We start from the raw sequence: 17,087 nt of genomic DNA, 5'->3' as shown, positions 1-17,087 counted from the left end.
CCTTAGACACTACACTCTCTTCAACCTTAGGATCCACCTATGGCAAAGACCAAATATAGAGCAGAGCACATGTTACAATATCTTAAGACTTAGCAGATGGGTGAGAAAGGGAGAGAGGATACCTTAGTTGCCCTGTACCGTACTCAAGTAGGATTGCCCCCCTGCCCCCCCCCACTGTGCCGCTGGCCTGTGCTCACACTAGGCAATCTCAACTGGGCCTGAGTACGGTTGCCTAACCCTAGCTCAGGTTGCGTATCCGTGCCTGTGCGTGTGTCGGCTCATTAGTATCTGTACCGTGGCCTGAGCACACCTCTCCGAAGTCTACTGAGGCCACGGAATTTAACTGTACTTGAGTACGGATGGCGTGCTCACACTAGCCAAACGATCTAGACTTTAGGGGGCAAACGTACTCGGGCACGGTACAGATGACCCAGTGTGAGTGCGCCCTCAGAGAGAGAGGCAGAGCGTGAGAGAGCCTGTCAGACAGATGACCCGGGCTTCGAGGTCCCGAGGAGGAGGCAGCAGAAGAAAGGCAACATGAAATATGCAGTAGCACAAATCACGATGCCGAAAGAGAGACGAGCGAGAGGAAGATTCACTCCCTCTCCTTTTCAAGCTGCCACCTGAAAAGCAGCTGCTTTCTTCCCTTTACCTGGTGCACAGCAGTTTGACCCCCGACCACCCACGCTGCAGCCCTCTCTAGACTCACACCTTGATCGTCCCTTTTCCCTGCGGTCTCTCACACCTCAGTGTCGTGACTCTCACTCTTCATAATGACCTGTCTCCTCCAGGCAGCCAGCGGTGGATGCTTTGCAGCACCTTTTCAATGGTCTGCTTGTGCATCGCTGTATGTGTGTGTGTGTATATGTATGCGTATGTCTATGTGTATGTGTTGGGAAAACTGGTCTTACACACATGCACAAGCAGACGTATATCAAGTACACACAGAATTCTACATCCATTCTTCAGAAACAACTAGATGAATACTATCTACAATGTCAACTATTTGCCCCAGAATAACACCACTGTGAGTGAACTAGTAGGAGGATGTATTTCTTCTAATTATTATTTCAACATAAGGCTTACCGCTGGGTTTGGTAAGAGCCGTCTCCGTTCCTTGCTGCACAATGAGCAGCTGGTGGCAGTGCTGGAGGAGGAAGAGATGATGTATGGGTATAGTCAAATCCTCTGCTAGCCAGAACATGCATTAGGCAGTTCCCCCTCTGATTCTGTTAATTACTCCATATTGAAGTATAATATACACAGAGGTTTGGACTATGTGTACTCATATAGAAATTGATAAGGTCTGGAAATATATTATACAGAACATACATTTCTCAAATAAGTTTTTCTTTTTGTCAGTCTTTAATGGACTGACAATAGACTGCTGAATGTCCAACGCAGTAAAGTGTTTCAAATGATTTGGTGTATTCAAAATGATCTGAGCTGACTATAGAACTATATGGATCTTACATTGGGGACTGGAGGCATACCTTTTTACTGTCGAACTGAAGCGGGTCTTTCACCACAGCAGCACCACACAGTTCCACCATCCACTCCATTTGGTCTGGAAGGACAGACAGACAGACAGACAGACAGAAACCCATGAGACCAGAGAAATAACAACCGAAGACGGACAGAAACCAATAAGACCAGAGAAATAACAATCAAAGGCTTAACTGATTGACAGTTTTCATATTCTCCTATCTCCACATTGATGTGGGTGAGGCTTTTCATTTCACCCTCAATTTCCTCTGAAAGTAGTGCAGAAGCCGTGAAAGGGTTAACGCAGACTAAATAACGCAGTACGGTTTATTTACGCCTTCAACTCCATTCAAACTAATGGTGGACACTGTAAATTGGAGTGAGAGAGAGATGCTGATCAGGCAGAAGAAGCATTAGGTACACTGGACCATACTTCACTTACCAATGCACTTTCCCTCCCATTAAATCCCTATAGTAACACACACTTGGTTTCATTCATTATCATTTCTACAGCTATTTATTTAATCAATGAAAATATTGCCACAATCTTATTTATAGCACCAGTGCCCGCCACCTGCTCTGAAAACAAATGTGAAAATATATAACATCAAGGGAACACATTTGTCTAACCATTTTTGTTGCCCTTAGATCAATGCCATTGGTTGCTTGTAACGACCCATTCAATTGATCATGAACACATTTCCATGCATTTACCAGGTTATTAGGTTATGTTAATATGAAATATGACAACCAAAACAACAGTAATTAACTGCATCTCATAATGTCCTGTTTGATACACCCAACAACACCACACTACGGATGCCAGCATGCAAAGAATACCCAAGCATTCACCTACTTTAACGGTTTAAATAAAACATATAAACCCTCCGTTAAGTCAACAGGAGCACGGCGCAGAGCAACTACGCCCCCCCCCCCTGCGGCGGCCATTAGCCCCGCTGCCCATTAGCCAGGGGCCATCGATCCAGGGCCGGTGCCAGGGGTCCACACACACCGTAGCAGCCCACCGGGGAGCCTCGGGATGGGGGTCGGGTTTTGGACGTAGGGGGTAGGTCGTACCCCCTGGAGATGTCCATGTTTTTTTATTTTTTTCTGTCTCTGAAATTGATCTTAAGAGATTCAACACTTCAAGTCGAAATCAAGCTAATCCGTCTCCCCTCCCAGGGACTATTTTTTGTGGTAGTGTTTTTATTATTTTTATTAGTGTTTTTCGCTGGTCGGGATACTGAACCTCACCGTGACTTCTTGGACTTTGGAGCCTTTGACACACTGCGTATGTAAACATGATTTACATGTACTGCTGATTAACCCCGATCAAAACACGACTTTAAAAACACCATTAACAATCATGAAACTCTGACGTTGGTGATCGTACAGCTGTAGAAGAGCTACGGCTGTAGAAGCCGTAAGAGTTCAAAACCAGCTTTTATTCTCACAACAGGTATATAACCCCCCCGCCCCCTTTTGATACAAGAACAAGGTCCAAAAGGCAACTGAATCACATAAAGAGTGGCCTGGACAGCACCGATTCACTTAAACTTCTTTCACAGTTCACACTTCCCGGCTGCCAATCCCTAACGCCATGGCAACCGCTTTGGAGAAGAAACACATAATACAAAAAAAAATATCAAAAGCCATGATCACCTCTCTGGCCCACACAGCGCCCATCCACCCACGGCCCACACCGTACCCCTGTCATTGTTGTCTGCCAATACCTTTTCTAAATGACAGATGTTCAGAAGCGGCCTGCGCTTCCAGCTGTTATCGCAGTCGTTCCAAAGCCCTGTGAGGTGCTTTGAGTCTTTTTCCCCCCGTCTCTCAGCCTGCTTTGTTTTTGAATTGCTAGCGCTGTCAAAAGCGTGGTGGGTGGCCGTCTATCAGGGTCCAGCAGAGTGCTCTGAAGTCATTTAAGAGCAGGAATTATGAGGATGCAAAACACTTCTTTGAAGGTCCAACCATTCTGCCTCCAGCTGGGGCCAGTGAGGGCTCTCTCTCTCTGTGTGTCTGTGTCTGTGTGTCTGTGTGTGTGTGTGTGTGGTAGAGAAATCCATACATGAATGTGTCGCACAAGTGTGTGTGTGTGTTTCAGAGCATTTACTTTTCTAATCTTTGCGTTGTCGGGACAGTAGCGGTCAGCATGCTGATAAAGTGGGGATCACTTGGGTAGCATGCCGCCATGCATATTATGTTAATGAGAATGTAGGGGTTACACAACTTGCTCATGGGGCGTTGGGCATCGAACCCAAACCCTTTGGACTACGAGGAGTCATAATCCCTGATCACTATACTATGAAGACTATGTCAAACAGGACTTCAAACCCAGTGTGCACCTTATATTGAGAGGCAATGGTGTCAAAACAATAAACGCATAAAACTGGTTTGGAAAAAAACAACAACAATGAAAACAGTCTTTCCACTCTTCTTCCCCAGCACTGAGCTCCAGCAGGGTGGGACCCAGAGCCGGGCCCCCGGGAGCCAGGCGATGTGCTGTCAGGCCCTATTCCACCACAGAACCGCTCTGCTTCCAACAGCCACGGACGGAACGGCCTGAGGCGCTTCCCCAGGCGAAACCCAAGACCAACATGCGACCAAGCAAACAGAACAACCTTTTTATGGCTTTTATTGTTCTCCGAGTGCCATCTCTGCTCATCTTTTAGAATCGCAAACTAGTACGGAAGAGAGCCTTATATAATATACCTCTGCGAATCTAGCATTGAGTTAAGTGGGGCGCAAGTCGTGTAATCGTATTGGGGCTGCTAACCCGGGGCACTTCTAACCAGCGGGCTGCTAGTCTCGCAGACCCAGACTTCCCCCAGGAGGTCTGGGAAATAGTTTGGATTAGAACCGCCTACTTGTCAGGATGAGGTCTTGATTGACATGCAAGCCCAGCCAATCACAGAGCGTAATCAGGGGACAGTACTTCTAGAAATTCAGACCGGTGGTGAAACAAACAAAATGTAATATACAGTGCTCAGCATAAATGAGTACACGCCCTTCGAAAAGTAACATTTGAAACAATATCTCAATGAACACAAAAACTATTTCCAAAATGTTGACAAGACCAAGTTTACTATAACATCTGTTTAACTTATAACATGAAAGTAAGGTTAATAATATAACTTAGATTACACATTTTTCGATTTTACTCAAATAAGGGCGATGCAAAAATGAGCACACCCCACAACAAAAACTACTACATCTAGTAGTTTGTATGGCCTCCTGATATTTAATGACAGCACCAAGTCTTCTAGGAATGGAATTAACAAGTTGACAACATTTTACCCCATTGATCTTTTTCCATTCTTCAAGAATGGCCTCTTTTAGAGACTGGATGCTGGATGGAAAGTGATGCTCAACTTGTCTCTTCAGAATTCCCCATAGGTGTTCAATTGGGTTCAGATCAGGAGACATACTTGGCCACTGAATCACTTTCACCCTGATCTTCTTCAGAAATCCAACAGTGGCCTTAGATGTGTGTTTAGGATCATTGTCATGTTGGAAAAGTGCACGACGACCAAGGGCATGGAGTGATGGTAGCATCTTCTCTTTCAGTATAGAGCAATACATCTGTGAATTCATGATGCCATCAATGTAATGCAGCTCCCCGACACCAACAGCACTCATGCAACCCCACATAAGGACACTGCCACCACCATGTTTCACTGTAGGCACCATGCATTTTTCTTTGTAATCCTTACCTTTGCAACGCCATACAGTTATGAAGCCATCAGTTCCAAAAACATTTATCTTGGTCTCATCACTCCAGAGTATAGTATAGTAGTCTTCATCTTTGTCAGCATGGGCCCTGGCAAACTCTAGGCGGGCTTTTTTGTGCCTGGGCTTTTGGAGAGGCTTCTTTCGTGGACCCATGCATACCATTCTTCTGCAGTGTACGGCGTATTGTGTCACGAGAAATAGTCACCCCAGTTTGGCTTTCTACTTCCTTAGATAAATGCAGTGAACTTGCATACCGATTTTCTTTGACCCTTCTCATCAGAAGACGCTGCTGTCAAGGTGTTAACTTCCGTGGATGGCCTGGACGTCTCTGTGAGATGGTTGCAGTTCCATCTTTTTTTAAACATGCTGCAGAGCAGGATGTTGGACCCCTGTTGGCTCCTCTGACTGAGGGCCCGAACGGCATAATGGCATGAAGGGTTGACCACTACTCCCAGGTTAAACCACCAAAACAAAAACTCAATCGGTGGCCAACATGGACGCAGCTAAAGCTGCCATCTTTGAAGCTAAACACAACCTCTTTTGCCCCTAGCCCGCCAAACACAAACAAAACCCGCACAGTGGTCTTTAGTATTGCTGTACTCTGCCTCGTCAGTCTGTTGGGGGTTCTGTGCGGGCAGTTTCTCACAGTGGAAATGACAAATCTCATTTGTCTACTTGAGCTCAATTGGAAGAGCATGGCATTACCACGACCAGGGTGAGGGGTTCGATCCCCACTGGGGGCCAACCGTGCTAATAATGTGTGCACTTGTGGACTTGTGGATGAAAGTGTCCACAAAAAGGCATCGTTTGAAATGAACACAAGGATTGGGGATCGGCTTTGTGTGCTCTGGAGATTGAGTGCAATTTAATTGAAATTACTGTTATTACGAGACCACGCACTCACACACACACACACACACAAAATCAATGGTATTCAATCGCTTCCAGTGTTGGACGTCATCGGGTCTGTGGTTGTGCCGGTCTGTGTGTGGTCTGAGCAGCGACCATGCAGTCAGCCTGCCGCTTACCTTTGGTCATGTCCGTGAAGGACCCCTGGAAGCAGATCTTGTAGCCCTTCATGAGGAGCTAGGGGGGGAATAAACACAAAAGATTTACATTTACATTTAGGGGATTTTGCTGACACTTTTATCCAAAGCGACAACCATTCATTCACACACCGACAGCGGAATCAACCAAGCATGGCAACAGCCAGCTCCTCAGGAGCAGTCAGGGTGAGGGCGTCTTGCTCAGGGACACCTCGACACTCAGCTAGGAGGAGCCGGAGATTGAACAAGCAACCTTCCGGTTACCAGTCAACCCGCTCTACCTCCTGTGCTTCTGCTGAAGATGCGTCCTTCATGTGCGGATGTGAAGAAGACTTAACAAGAGGCCTCATTCCCCTGGCAACCTTCCAGCAGCTAGACTTTATAACCAAGAAAGCCCAAATATGGCTGCTAATGATAAAGCATACGGACACCAGCGCTGTGAAATAACTGTTGAAATACAACAATGTTAAGTGACAGCAGTAAACGGTATTGGTTTCTTTTTACATTTGAATAGGTTTTATCCCCGTTATATGGGTTGTTTAGGTCTAGTGTTTATGATTCCATCGCGGTGTCGTCACCAATCATCTGGACTAACCTGTTGAAATAAATACATAATAATAATAAAACAAATAACATTTGTTGGTTGATTGTGGTGATGTTCTGGAACATCAGGGGTTTTAAAGTGGCACAAAACTAAAATAGTGTAGCTGACAGATAAAAATACGACGAAATTAGACACGCATCTCCCCACCCAACTGCGTGTTGTTGTGACTCAGATATCAATCAATACTTTTAGTCAGCCATTGCTTTTACTGTTGCACTTTAGTTATGAAAAAGGCAAAAGCAAAAAGGACTGTGGTGGCTTTTGAAGCAATGACTCACTAAAATAGAGACTCAAAGCGCTTTTCCTGAGCCTGGCTGACGATTTAAGGGCATAAAGCCTGGCGATACACATTTATTTCACATTCTTTTAAAGACAATAAAACTGCCAACCCTACTGGATACGACGACGTGGGAATGGGGTAATTATATTATCATGATATCGCTTAAAAGTTGTCTTCTCCCCGCTCTTAAAAAGCTCATTATAGATAGTGTTTATTTTATTTCTGATCTTGTGCCTAATGCATCCTGATAACGGATGAATAATGCAGCAGCTAGCATCCAGCGTGGGGTGAGGGAGGTAGGAAGACTGATGGAGGAGCCACGAGAGAGAGAGAGAGCGCTGATCGCCCTAGTCTCCGTGTCCATCCATAATGCTGCAGGCCCTGAGGGAGTTGGGAAGGTTTAACGGAAGAGCGGGCAGAAAATGCCCAGGCCTGCAGATTTTTAATTTAGACAAAACAGCTAATGTCCTTCAGGTGGTATTAGCTCCTGTAATGTGATCACAATTGTGCGACACATTCATGTATGGATTTCTCTACCACACACACACACACACACACACACACACACACACACACACACACACACACACACACACACACACACACACACACACACACACACACACACACACACACACCAAATTAGACGAGGCTCAATCACGTCGGAGCAGGTGACAGGAGGTGTGTTAGGGCATGGCCACCTGTCTCACATCATCCATGTGCTGCCCCACTGATAAGACTGCCTCTCTGTCCCCCTGCTCTTCACTCCCCCGAACATTTCTGCTCTCTAATTCAATGAGAAGAGCCACAGGGTTGGTTTTAAAGAGCAACCACACACCAGGTCAAAGGTTTGGAGTTTACTGCCATCTAAAAGGTAAACAGTCGCCTAGCTGCTGACAATCTCTCATTATTTCTTTATACTATAACTTTTATAACTATTATAACCGGTACTATTCAAAAACAGATAGCTTGTGTAAGCATGGGTTAGAACAAAACTATTGGTTATCATTCAAAAGATAAGCCAGTTGAAATAAGCAGCACCATTTAGTTCTAGCTACATTAACATTTTACATTCGGGGTCTACTTGCTGCCGCTTTCATCCAAAGCGGCTTACGGAGTCGACCACGCAGGGCGACAGCCAGCTGGACGAGAGCAGTCGGGGCGAGATGTCTCGCTCAGGGACACCTCGACACTCAGCTGAGGAGGAGCCGGGGATGGAACCAGCGACCTTCCAGTCAACCCGCTCTACCTCCTGAGCTACTGCCGCCCTAGTAAGCCGCTGTCCCCTGTCCCCTGTTCTCGTTGCCATAACGAGGCTTTGTATATTGGCTGATTGAATAGACGCTCTTAGAAAATACAGTTGATCAGGTGAAAACGTGTGCTGTGTTCTGTGTTGTGATGGAGGGACTCACGTCGTGGTCCCCAGTGCGTCGGGCCCTTAGAGGCCCCTGGTGGTCAGCGCCGTTCACAACGTCTCCCCGCACCTCAAACACACTCTGTTGAAAGAATACAAACTTCATCAATCGAGTTAAGGTGAGTCCTATAACACAATAACAGCCTCAAATGGCTTGATAGAAAACTAATTAGACGACACTGGCTAACCCTGATCCAGTCAAGTGAAAGTGAAACATTATCGACAAACTTAATGGGGGGGTGAAACTCATCTACACCCCCTCTACTTTATTGATGCCAACTTGCAGGTGGGGCCAGTCTTACAAAGGGCTGCAAAGGTCATTCCCTGGATGAAGTTATATGTAATTGTCCCATATTAGTAATTACGTTGTCGTATATTTATCTTATCCAAGCTGTCTTTGTTGCATACAGGGAATGGGTTAACCTAGCGATTGTCAGTGCTTGGCACTTGGTTCTATGAACATCCTTACTGTACCATGATATATATTGTTTCTCCTTCTTCTGAAAAATGTACTTAAGTCTTAACTTGTAAGTCGCTTTGGATAAAAGTGACCGCTAAATGCCCTAAATGTAAAGGTTATACAACCTATTTGACAACAATCAGGCAGGATTCGTTTTATTAACAGTCTCAAAGTTCAGATAACAACATCAAACGTATGATTGTTGTGCCGAGTCAAAGTCTTAACTACTCAAAGTTTATTTGCCATTGTTATCCTAGTTATGTGTAATGCAACCCACACACACTCCCACAAAAGGTGTTTCGGGGTCATGTCCTAAAATATGTGGTGCACCTGTCTTAGCACATGCGGTCACGTTTGGTAAACACAAATTGCGAGAGAGTAACAGGCCCTTGACGACTGAATGTCTTTATTTAGTGCTTTGGCCCAATGCAGACATATTTATATTGGTAATTATAGTTAGGATTAATGACACCAAGGTGGTCTTTGGCCATGACATGTATTTAAGCAAAATACAAATAACAGAAAAACTGATAATCTAACATAATTAAATTTTATGAGTGTAAAACTATTTAATAAAATATTCATAACAATATTTATTGATTGATACATTTTTTGTGGGCTGAATTTCCGAATCTCTGCGGGCCGAAACCTAATGGCCCGCGGCCCGGAGGTTGAGAACCACTGATCCATAGGCTGCAAGACGGATGGGGATAGATGTGTTTCTCTAGGAGGCTCTGATACATGCAGATAGCAGTAAGCCTCCTTCCCCCGGAGCGCCGTTTAGCCCAGGATCGGGCCGCGAGGGCACTCCAACAACGAGCACAAACACACAAGCTTCAGGCGGTGACCCCGAGGCTAGGTCTGAAACCACGCAGTCACAACAACACACAGACACAGCGAGCCGATGGGTGTGTAGCGGGGGCAGGTATGAGCAGCCCAGGAGCCCACCGCGCTGCACACACAGACGACACGTACCTCGTCTAGCAGATCCCCTCGCTTGAAGCACTCCGAGATCCCTGTGGGGTTCCAGACAGAACAGAACACAAGCAGAGCTTAACCCCAGCAACACAAACACCACTGGATTATGCGGGAACAACCGCCACCCCCCCCCCCCCCCACGGACCCTAGTATGACAAGGCACAGAAGAACGCTGTGACACTTGTTCAACAGCATGTCCCAGACCTGTCGGTCTTCGGGGAGCAGTTGAACAACACAAAATAAAAACAGAAAAGCTGGACTCACATAGGAAACTCAACACCCACTTCCTGCCTGCGATGCCCAGGAAGTACTTCAAGGTACGCTCGCACACCAGGTCCGCATCTGGGGGCGGGCGCGCACGCACACGCACACACACACACACACACACACACACACACACACACACACACAACACAACACACACAGCTTTTAAATGGGATTCAGACAGCTTTGAGGGATAGATATAAACTGGGTAGGTGGGGGGTGCATTTGTTTACATCCTCGCAAGAAGGTAGATTCAGAAGTGTGTGACGGCTGAATGCATTACGAAGGATTACAGAACTCTGCTGACAGAAGCGATGGGTCTGCAAGAGGTACGTATCAAAGCTGGACACTGTCTCATCTGGTGTTATGCTAGACAAACCTGAACCGGGGTGCAGCAGAGGAGAAAACACAGTGGCTTTAGTGGGTCTCACAACAGGATAACTCTGGCCTTGTCCTTTAAATAATGAATGGGCAGTTACAAGCAGCAGGATGCAGGTCTTATCAAGTAGCTCATCAGGGAAGAGGATAAGGTTTCCGGAGGCAGCTGACCTTTGAAATATAAGGCAAGGCAGAGGACTGGCGCAGAAGTGAAAACGGCAGGGAAGTGCACAGCAAACACACACACACACACTAGGGCTTTGACTCCGAACTTTGTTATTTGAATATAATTTGAATATTAAAGTATTATTATAAATTATAATATTCAAACAAATATTAGGCAGCCCTTAATATTCAAACCTTTTATGAGCATTATTTTTTGTAAACGGGATGTAGACCGACTCATTTCACGGATTCCTGTACGACCAGGTTGCTTTAATTACATCTGTCGCATATTTAAGGTGAAAACTAAATGTCAACGGAAAGAGGCGGTGGTTGCAAAAAGTATTTCGATCGCTTATTAAGTTCACTCGTTGCTTATAATGGTTTATTCGTTTCCCAGTATCATTTCCTTAATTTAGAAGACAGTTTTTTTAATTTTTGAATTGTAAAATAAATAAAATCATTTTTTGAAGTTGCGGGTTTTTGAAACTATTGGAAGCGAGTCGAGCTGACCTTGCCAGCTGTACCCACGGCCCAAAATAAAGAACAGCCGAGACAATATCCTTAATTCAAACATGCCGCTTCATTTGGCCTCAATTGGCTACGGATGCGAACTTGGAATGAACATGAGCACGAACTATGAGCGCTTGTTCAGACCAACCTTACCAACGAACAACACGCAAAATGTTACGGTAGAACTTAAAGAAGAGGTTACAAATACCGGCGTTTTTGCGCACGGTAAGGCTATGTGCGGCAACTTTTTTTATGAGATAGAGAGACCCCCTTAAAGATGAAAAAATAATTCTAACCCTTTGCCGGCAATTTAGCCTACTATCGAGTTCATTCACCGTGTGCCTAATGCTCCCTCTCCATCAATCAACATATTTTTAGGCTTCAGTGAACTATGCTATTGCTTTTATATATAAATAAACAGTTAAAGTTAGGCGCTGCATGATACGGAACTCTCCAAACTGATTGGACGTCATAGCAGTTATGTATATGCCCATTATACAACAGTTAGGAACCAATCAGATCGCTTGATTTAAACCACCGGTTTATACCTGGTTAGGTTTAATCAACACAGCTACCTGGTTAGGTTTAATCAACACAGTTACCTGGTTAGGTTTAATCAACACAGCTACCTGGTTAGGTTTAATCAACACAGCTACCTGGTTAGGTTTAATCAACACAGCTACCTGGTTAGGTTTAATCAACACAGCTACCTGGTTAGGTTTAATCAACACAGTTACCTGGTTAGGTTTAATCAACACAGCTACCTGGTTAGGTTTAATCAACACAGTTACCTGGTTAGGTTTAATCAACACAGCTACCTGGTTAGGTTTAAGCAACACATCAACCTGGTTAGGGTTGGGGTGAGTGGGTTATGGTTAGGGTGCATGCCTTATTATGATTCGTAATTTCGCAACTGGGTAATCCCATCAGCCAATAAGATGTTATGCTTGCAATAGAATGTGTTTAACCCAGAGATTGAGTTGTCTAATGCAAACCAATCTCCAAGTGGTGTTGGGTTTTGGTTCTCCTTAAAAGTTAAACTCCTTAAGCGGTAATCGTTCCCATAGATCCCTACGGTGTCGCCACTAACACACAACTAGTATCATGCATAATACTGCAAGAGTTTTCATCAGTGGGCTATAGGCACAATTACCGTTGTGTAACCTCAATCAGCAATATATAGGGACTTTTTCCAGACATTTATTACACAAAAACGTGACAAACAAGATTGATACTTTAATGCTGCGGTGAAATGTGATGTACAATTAAATGTGTTACATTAAATGTGTAAGTTGCTTATCTCTACGTCTAAGGGGGGTTGAAATGTCCCAATGTCTGCAGTCTGCTCTGGACAGGAAGCCATAACAACCACCTGCTCCTTACGGACCGAACAACTCAGTTACTTTGGAGTTGTTTTTTTTCAGTTTTACTTAAGTGTCTGCTAAGCGAACGTCCGAGTTTGTTACTTCTATTTACTTTGCCAGTTTGTGTCACTTTCCTTGTCTTGACAGTAAACCAAGTCATTAGTCCCACTATAACAGCGTTCACACACCAGGCATGTGTGTGACAAGCCTTCCACAACAGAAGACCAACAGGGACAACAATGTTATTAGCACGGAAAACGTTTCCCGTTTGAAAAGACGGGAAACGGCTAAGGCGTCCGCAAAGTTTGGTCTTGAAAAAATAGAAATTTAATCAGAAGAGCTAATTAGCAATGAAATGACTACAAAAGGAGAGGATTTGGAGGAAGAGGGTGAGGCAGAAGAAAGGGTCTCCTATCTGCAACGACTTTTAAAGGCTGCATAATACAATAGAGTCACTACAAGAAACTATTCGTACACATGTTCAGAGCAAAGGAAACAGTGGGGGCCTTTCAAATATTTACTTATATACTAAAAATTTGAGAGCCCCGACGTGATATCAACAGCAGAAGAATGATGACTCAAAGCAATTTAGACGTCCACACACACACACACACACACACACACACACACACACACACACACACACACACACACACACACACACACACACACACACACACACACACACACACACACACACACACACCCCTACCTGTGCACATGATGACATGGGTCACCTCGGGGGTCACCTGGGGTACGACGCAAGCCCCAATCCTCTTGGCGAACTTCCTCACCATCACCTAGGCAACAAATTAGTGTGAGTTGCAGCCTGGCAACAGGTTGACACAAGCCTTTTGGAATTGATAGATGTCACAAGCGTCACCTTAACTGAGAGGTGCGTTTTAAATCTGCTATATTGATTGTGTGTAATAATGTGTAATAAAATGTATTTTTATTGTCGTTTAGTTTTAATCTTCAAGTTTTATTGAAAGTTTAATTGAATTTCCCCATGTAGATAAAAAGCAAGATGGAAAAAAAAACGTATTAAAACCCTCTGATGTGATTGGTAACGATTTAACGTCTGGCAGCTGCTACAGCGCTGATGCCAAGGCTATCAGGACTATGCTGAGTTGAAGACTGCGGTAATGCTAAAAAGAAGTTAAGCTGGGATGAGATGGCAAAGAAAGATTTCAGATATAACACCTAGGAAGGTTCCTTTTAGGTATTCGTTTAAAGACTAAGGTTAAGGTTAAGGGTGCTGCTGTGGTTACGACCAGAAATCAGATTAGGTGTGGTTCATTTTAGGGGTCCTGTAAAAGTTGAACAATGGTCACATTTAAGGACGGGTTGTGGTTAAAGTCGTGGATCCGACCAAAGGTCTGTAGGTATAAGGTATAGCGTGCTGTATCATTTTGGGTAGAGGTTTAGGGATCAGTACAATTAAGACACTTGGGTGTGGTTAAATTTGGGGTAAAGATCTGGCTTGAAGGGGTGATATCATGCCACCAGGTGTGAATGTGATTATCCATTACAAGCCGTTTGAAAATCTGCCCTTCCCTGTGCCCTAGTGACATCACAAGCGTGTCCACCTAGATGTATGCCGGATAGATCAGTCCACCAGCCTAGCCAGTGGACTGTAGCAAATGCTGCTGATCTAGTCGTCACACATCTAGGTGGATACGCCCACTTGTGATGTCACAAAAACACAGGAAAAAGGCAGATTTTCAAACAGCTTGTAATGGGCTAATCACACGCACACCTGGTGGCATGATATCACCCCTTTAACTCTTCTTGCAAAACTCTACTTCCAGGAAAGTTCCGTCTGCATCCCTACCTGTTCACTGGACCCCAGGCCTGACGTCACAAACACACACTCTGGTTTGGGGGTGGTCGCATCAGGGGGGCCCGCCGTGCACGTCCTCCTCAACACCTGCTGGTCTCCGGTGATGGTCGCCCTGTCCTCCAGGTCCACCGGTGGTGGCGGTTTGGTTTGGACCTCTGTCGATTTGACCTTTGACCCCGGTGAGCTGGGTGTCCGGGGGTCACCACTGAGTCTGGTGCAGGGCCTCGTTGTCATGGCGCTCTGTGGCACTGGAGGGGTCAGAGTTATAATTAAGCAATAGATCACGACAGGCCGTGGTATACGCTCATTATAAATATAGACACAGTTAAGGGGCGTTGTCCGTCCCGACGCGCAGCGGAGGGGCGGCGACCCCCTTCACTGTGGTATAATGACCGTATATCACTGACTGAAGTGATCTATTGCTTTTATAAAACGGTTACGTAAATATGGCGAAATGAAAGTCATAGACACCCTCAATTTTGAAAAAGCTAGAAAGTCGGAAAAGCATTTTTTTTAACGAATACAAAAAAGTAGTCCCTCCCGGCTGCCGGCAAAGTGTACGGCGGTTGCTATGCAACACGCTGTAGCGTCCTTCAGAGAGAAGGCTAGGCTAAAGACGGTAGCTCGGTTCGCCGGCAATTTAGCCTTCTATCGAGTTCACTCGAACTCGAAAGTAGGCTAAATTGCCGACCGTGTGCCTATTGCTTTACAACATTTCCACCCTCTCCAGCAATCAACATGTTTTTTAGGCTTCAGTGAACTACGCTATCGCTTTTATATATACATAAACAACAGTTAGAGTTAGGCGCGGAGTGATACTGAACTCTGTAAACTGAACGGGCGTCATAGCTGTGTGTATACGCTCAATATACAACGGTTGGGAACCAATCAGATCGCTTGATTTAGGCCCCCCGTTTTATAATAGAAGTTTGGCCATGTTTGGAACTCGGCCAATGCCAAAATAGGGCGACATTATTTAAACATCACTCCACCTTAAAGCGAGGGGGCACTTTTTGACATCATGGCTTGGGTTCATACATCACTGCCTGATATCACTGTACTGCCATCTTTGCATGCCCAAATACATGCAAAGAAGGCCAGAAGTTTTTTACTTTAAGGCGAAATTCCAATTGCTGGCATAAGAATGCCACGGATCCAGGAGATTCTCAAAGTGTTTGGGGTCAGGACAAAAGGTGTTCAATCAAAAGCTTTTCTTTAGCAACTACTGTTCAATGGAAGGCTAGGTTTTTACCGCAACTGTATATTTTATTCACATATGTATTTTTTAATGATCAAAATAAATAAGTGAGAGATCAAGCCCTTTTCAGCACATCATTTCCAGTACCGCGACAAAATAATTATTCCACATTGATTACTTGTTAAAACCTTTATGAGAGGAATACTAGTTCAGGGGAGTACATGGCAAATGAGATGTGTTGTGTCTTACTCCAAGTCCCGAAAGAAGGCCTTAGCACCTTTAAAACAACCGTTTAGTACATTCCTCAGTAAAATAATTACTTGAGGAACTCAAGTGAGGGCAGCCGCTCTGCTCTGGCTGTGCTCAGAGAAGTTTCTAGAAGCAATTAAGAGCCAGTATTCCCTGTTGGCCGCATGCCAACAACCATAACCTGCAAGCAACCAGAGCAGTGTCTCCAGAATGGACCCTGACTTAAGGAAAGCGGGAAGGGGATTCTTCAGTGGAATAAATGAACAGGGGCATATGGGGAGACGTCGTTAGTGGCAGAGACTATTTCCATTTCCACTGCGAGTCGCTTTGGATGAAAGTTCCTTCTCACCAGTCAGACAAAAACAAAAACGCAAGTTCAACAAAAAATACATATCCCTTGTCCTTTGCGATACATCTTATATGCCCCCCTCCCCCCCACCCCCCAAGAACACATGTAGGATCCCAGGAGTTTAAACTGGTCTGCGACTGATCTGCTTCCAGTCGCAAATGGGGTGAACCAGCTAGAGCTCAATCATCTGCATCAAATAATTAATACAACAGCAGCTGGTAGCTTGATGTTCCACATTGACACAGTGCATCAGCAAGACAGTCACTTCACCGTGCTGGTGCAACGTCTTGTTGTGTCTCCAGGGTAACAGCACTTTGCAAGGCACTCATTTTTCTATACTGTTAGCGCACTACGGAAAGATCTCCCACTGTACACAAAGCAGAGCCCCAGTAGAGAGGGGTATGGGCTTTATATATATATATATATATATATATATATATATATATATATATATATATATATATATATATAATGAAATGAAATATGTAATGAAATAAATGAAAAAATATATATAACAGCGAGAGGGCGAGAGCTGCGAGTTTCAGTGCGCACAGCTGTAAAGGGCCAAGGTCCCTCGGCACACAGAGTGTACGGTCTTAATGCGACCCGGGGGGGTTTTTAATGCATTGTTAATTGTCTTAATTTTCCACACAATATATTATATACACACACACATATGTAGGTCATTTGTATCTGAAATACTAGAAAGACTATTTGAAGTGTGTGCTGTGAGGTTCACTTTAAACATAAGTGTTTCAAATCAAA

The 17,087-nt window shown here is 44.7% G+C and overlaps 1 protein-coding gene across 4 annotated transcripts in view; it reads right to left on the bottom strand.

The window, feature by feature from the left end:
• LOC311367036 (uncharacterized protein) overlaps nt 1–17,087 on the bottom strand; it is a 30,413-nt gene that overhangs the window by 873 nt on the left and 12,453 nt on the right. For 3 of the 4 annotated variants that reach the window (XM_084485848.1, XM_084485846.1, XM_084485847.1), the window contains 8 exons: nt 14,518–14,774; nt 13,396–13,483; nt 10,267–10,344; nt 10,000–10,040; nt 8,563–8,646; nt 6,249–6,306; nt 1,494–1,567; nt 1,087–1,147 (listed from right to left, as the gene is read on the bottom strand). In XM_084485848.1, coding sequence (XP_084341974.1) covers nt 1,087–1,147; nt 1,494–1,567; nt 6,249–6,306; nt 8,563–8,646; nt 10,000–10,040; nt 10,267–10,344; nt 13,396–13,483; nt 14,518–14,774 — 741 coding nt within the window. Of the gene's footprint in view, nt 1–1,086; nt 1,148–1,493; nt 1,568–6,248; nt 6,307–8,562; nt 8,647–9,999; nt 10,041–10,266; nt 10,345–10,499; nt 10,646–13,395; nt 13,484–14,517; nt 14,775–17,087 lie in introns of those variants that run through there. The other variant, XR_014639658.1, reaches the window with a different exon arrangement.

The sequence above is a fragment of the Micromesistius poutassou genome, assembly GCF_964030765.1.
Source record: "Micromesistius poutassou genome assembly, chromosome: 21".
In the NCBI taxonomy this organism is placed as follows: Eukaryota; Metazoa; Chordata; class Actinopteri; order Gadiformes; family Gadidae; genus Micromesistius; species Micromesistius poutassou.
This window is presented reverse-complemented; position numbering and strand designations above follow the sequence as displayed.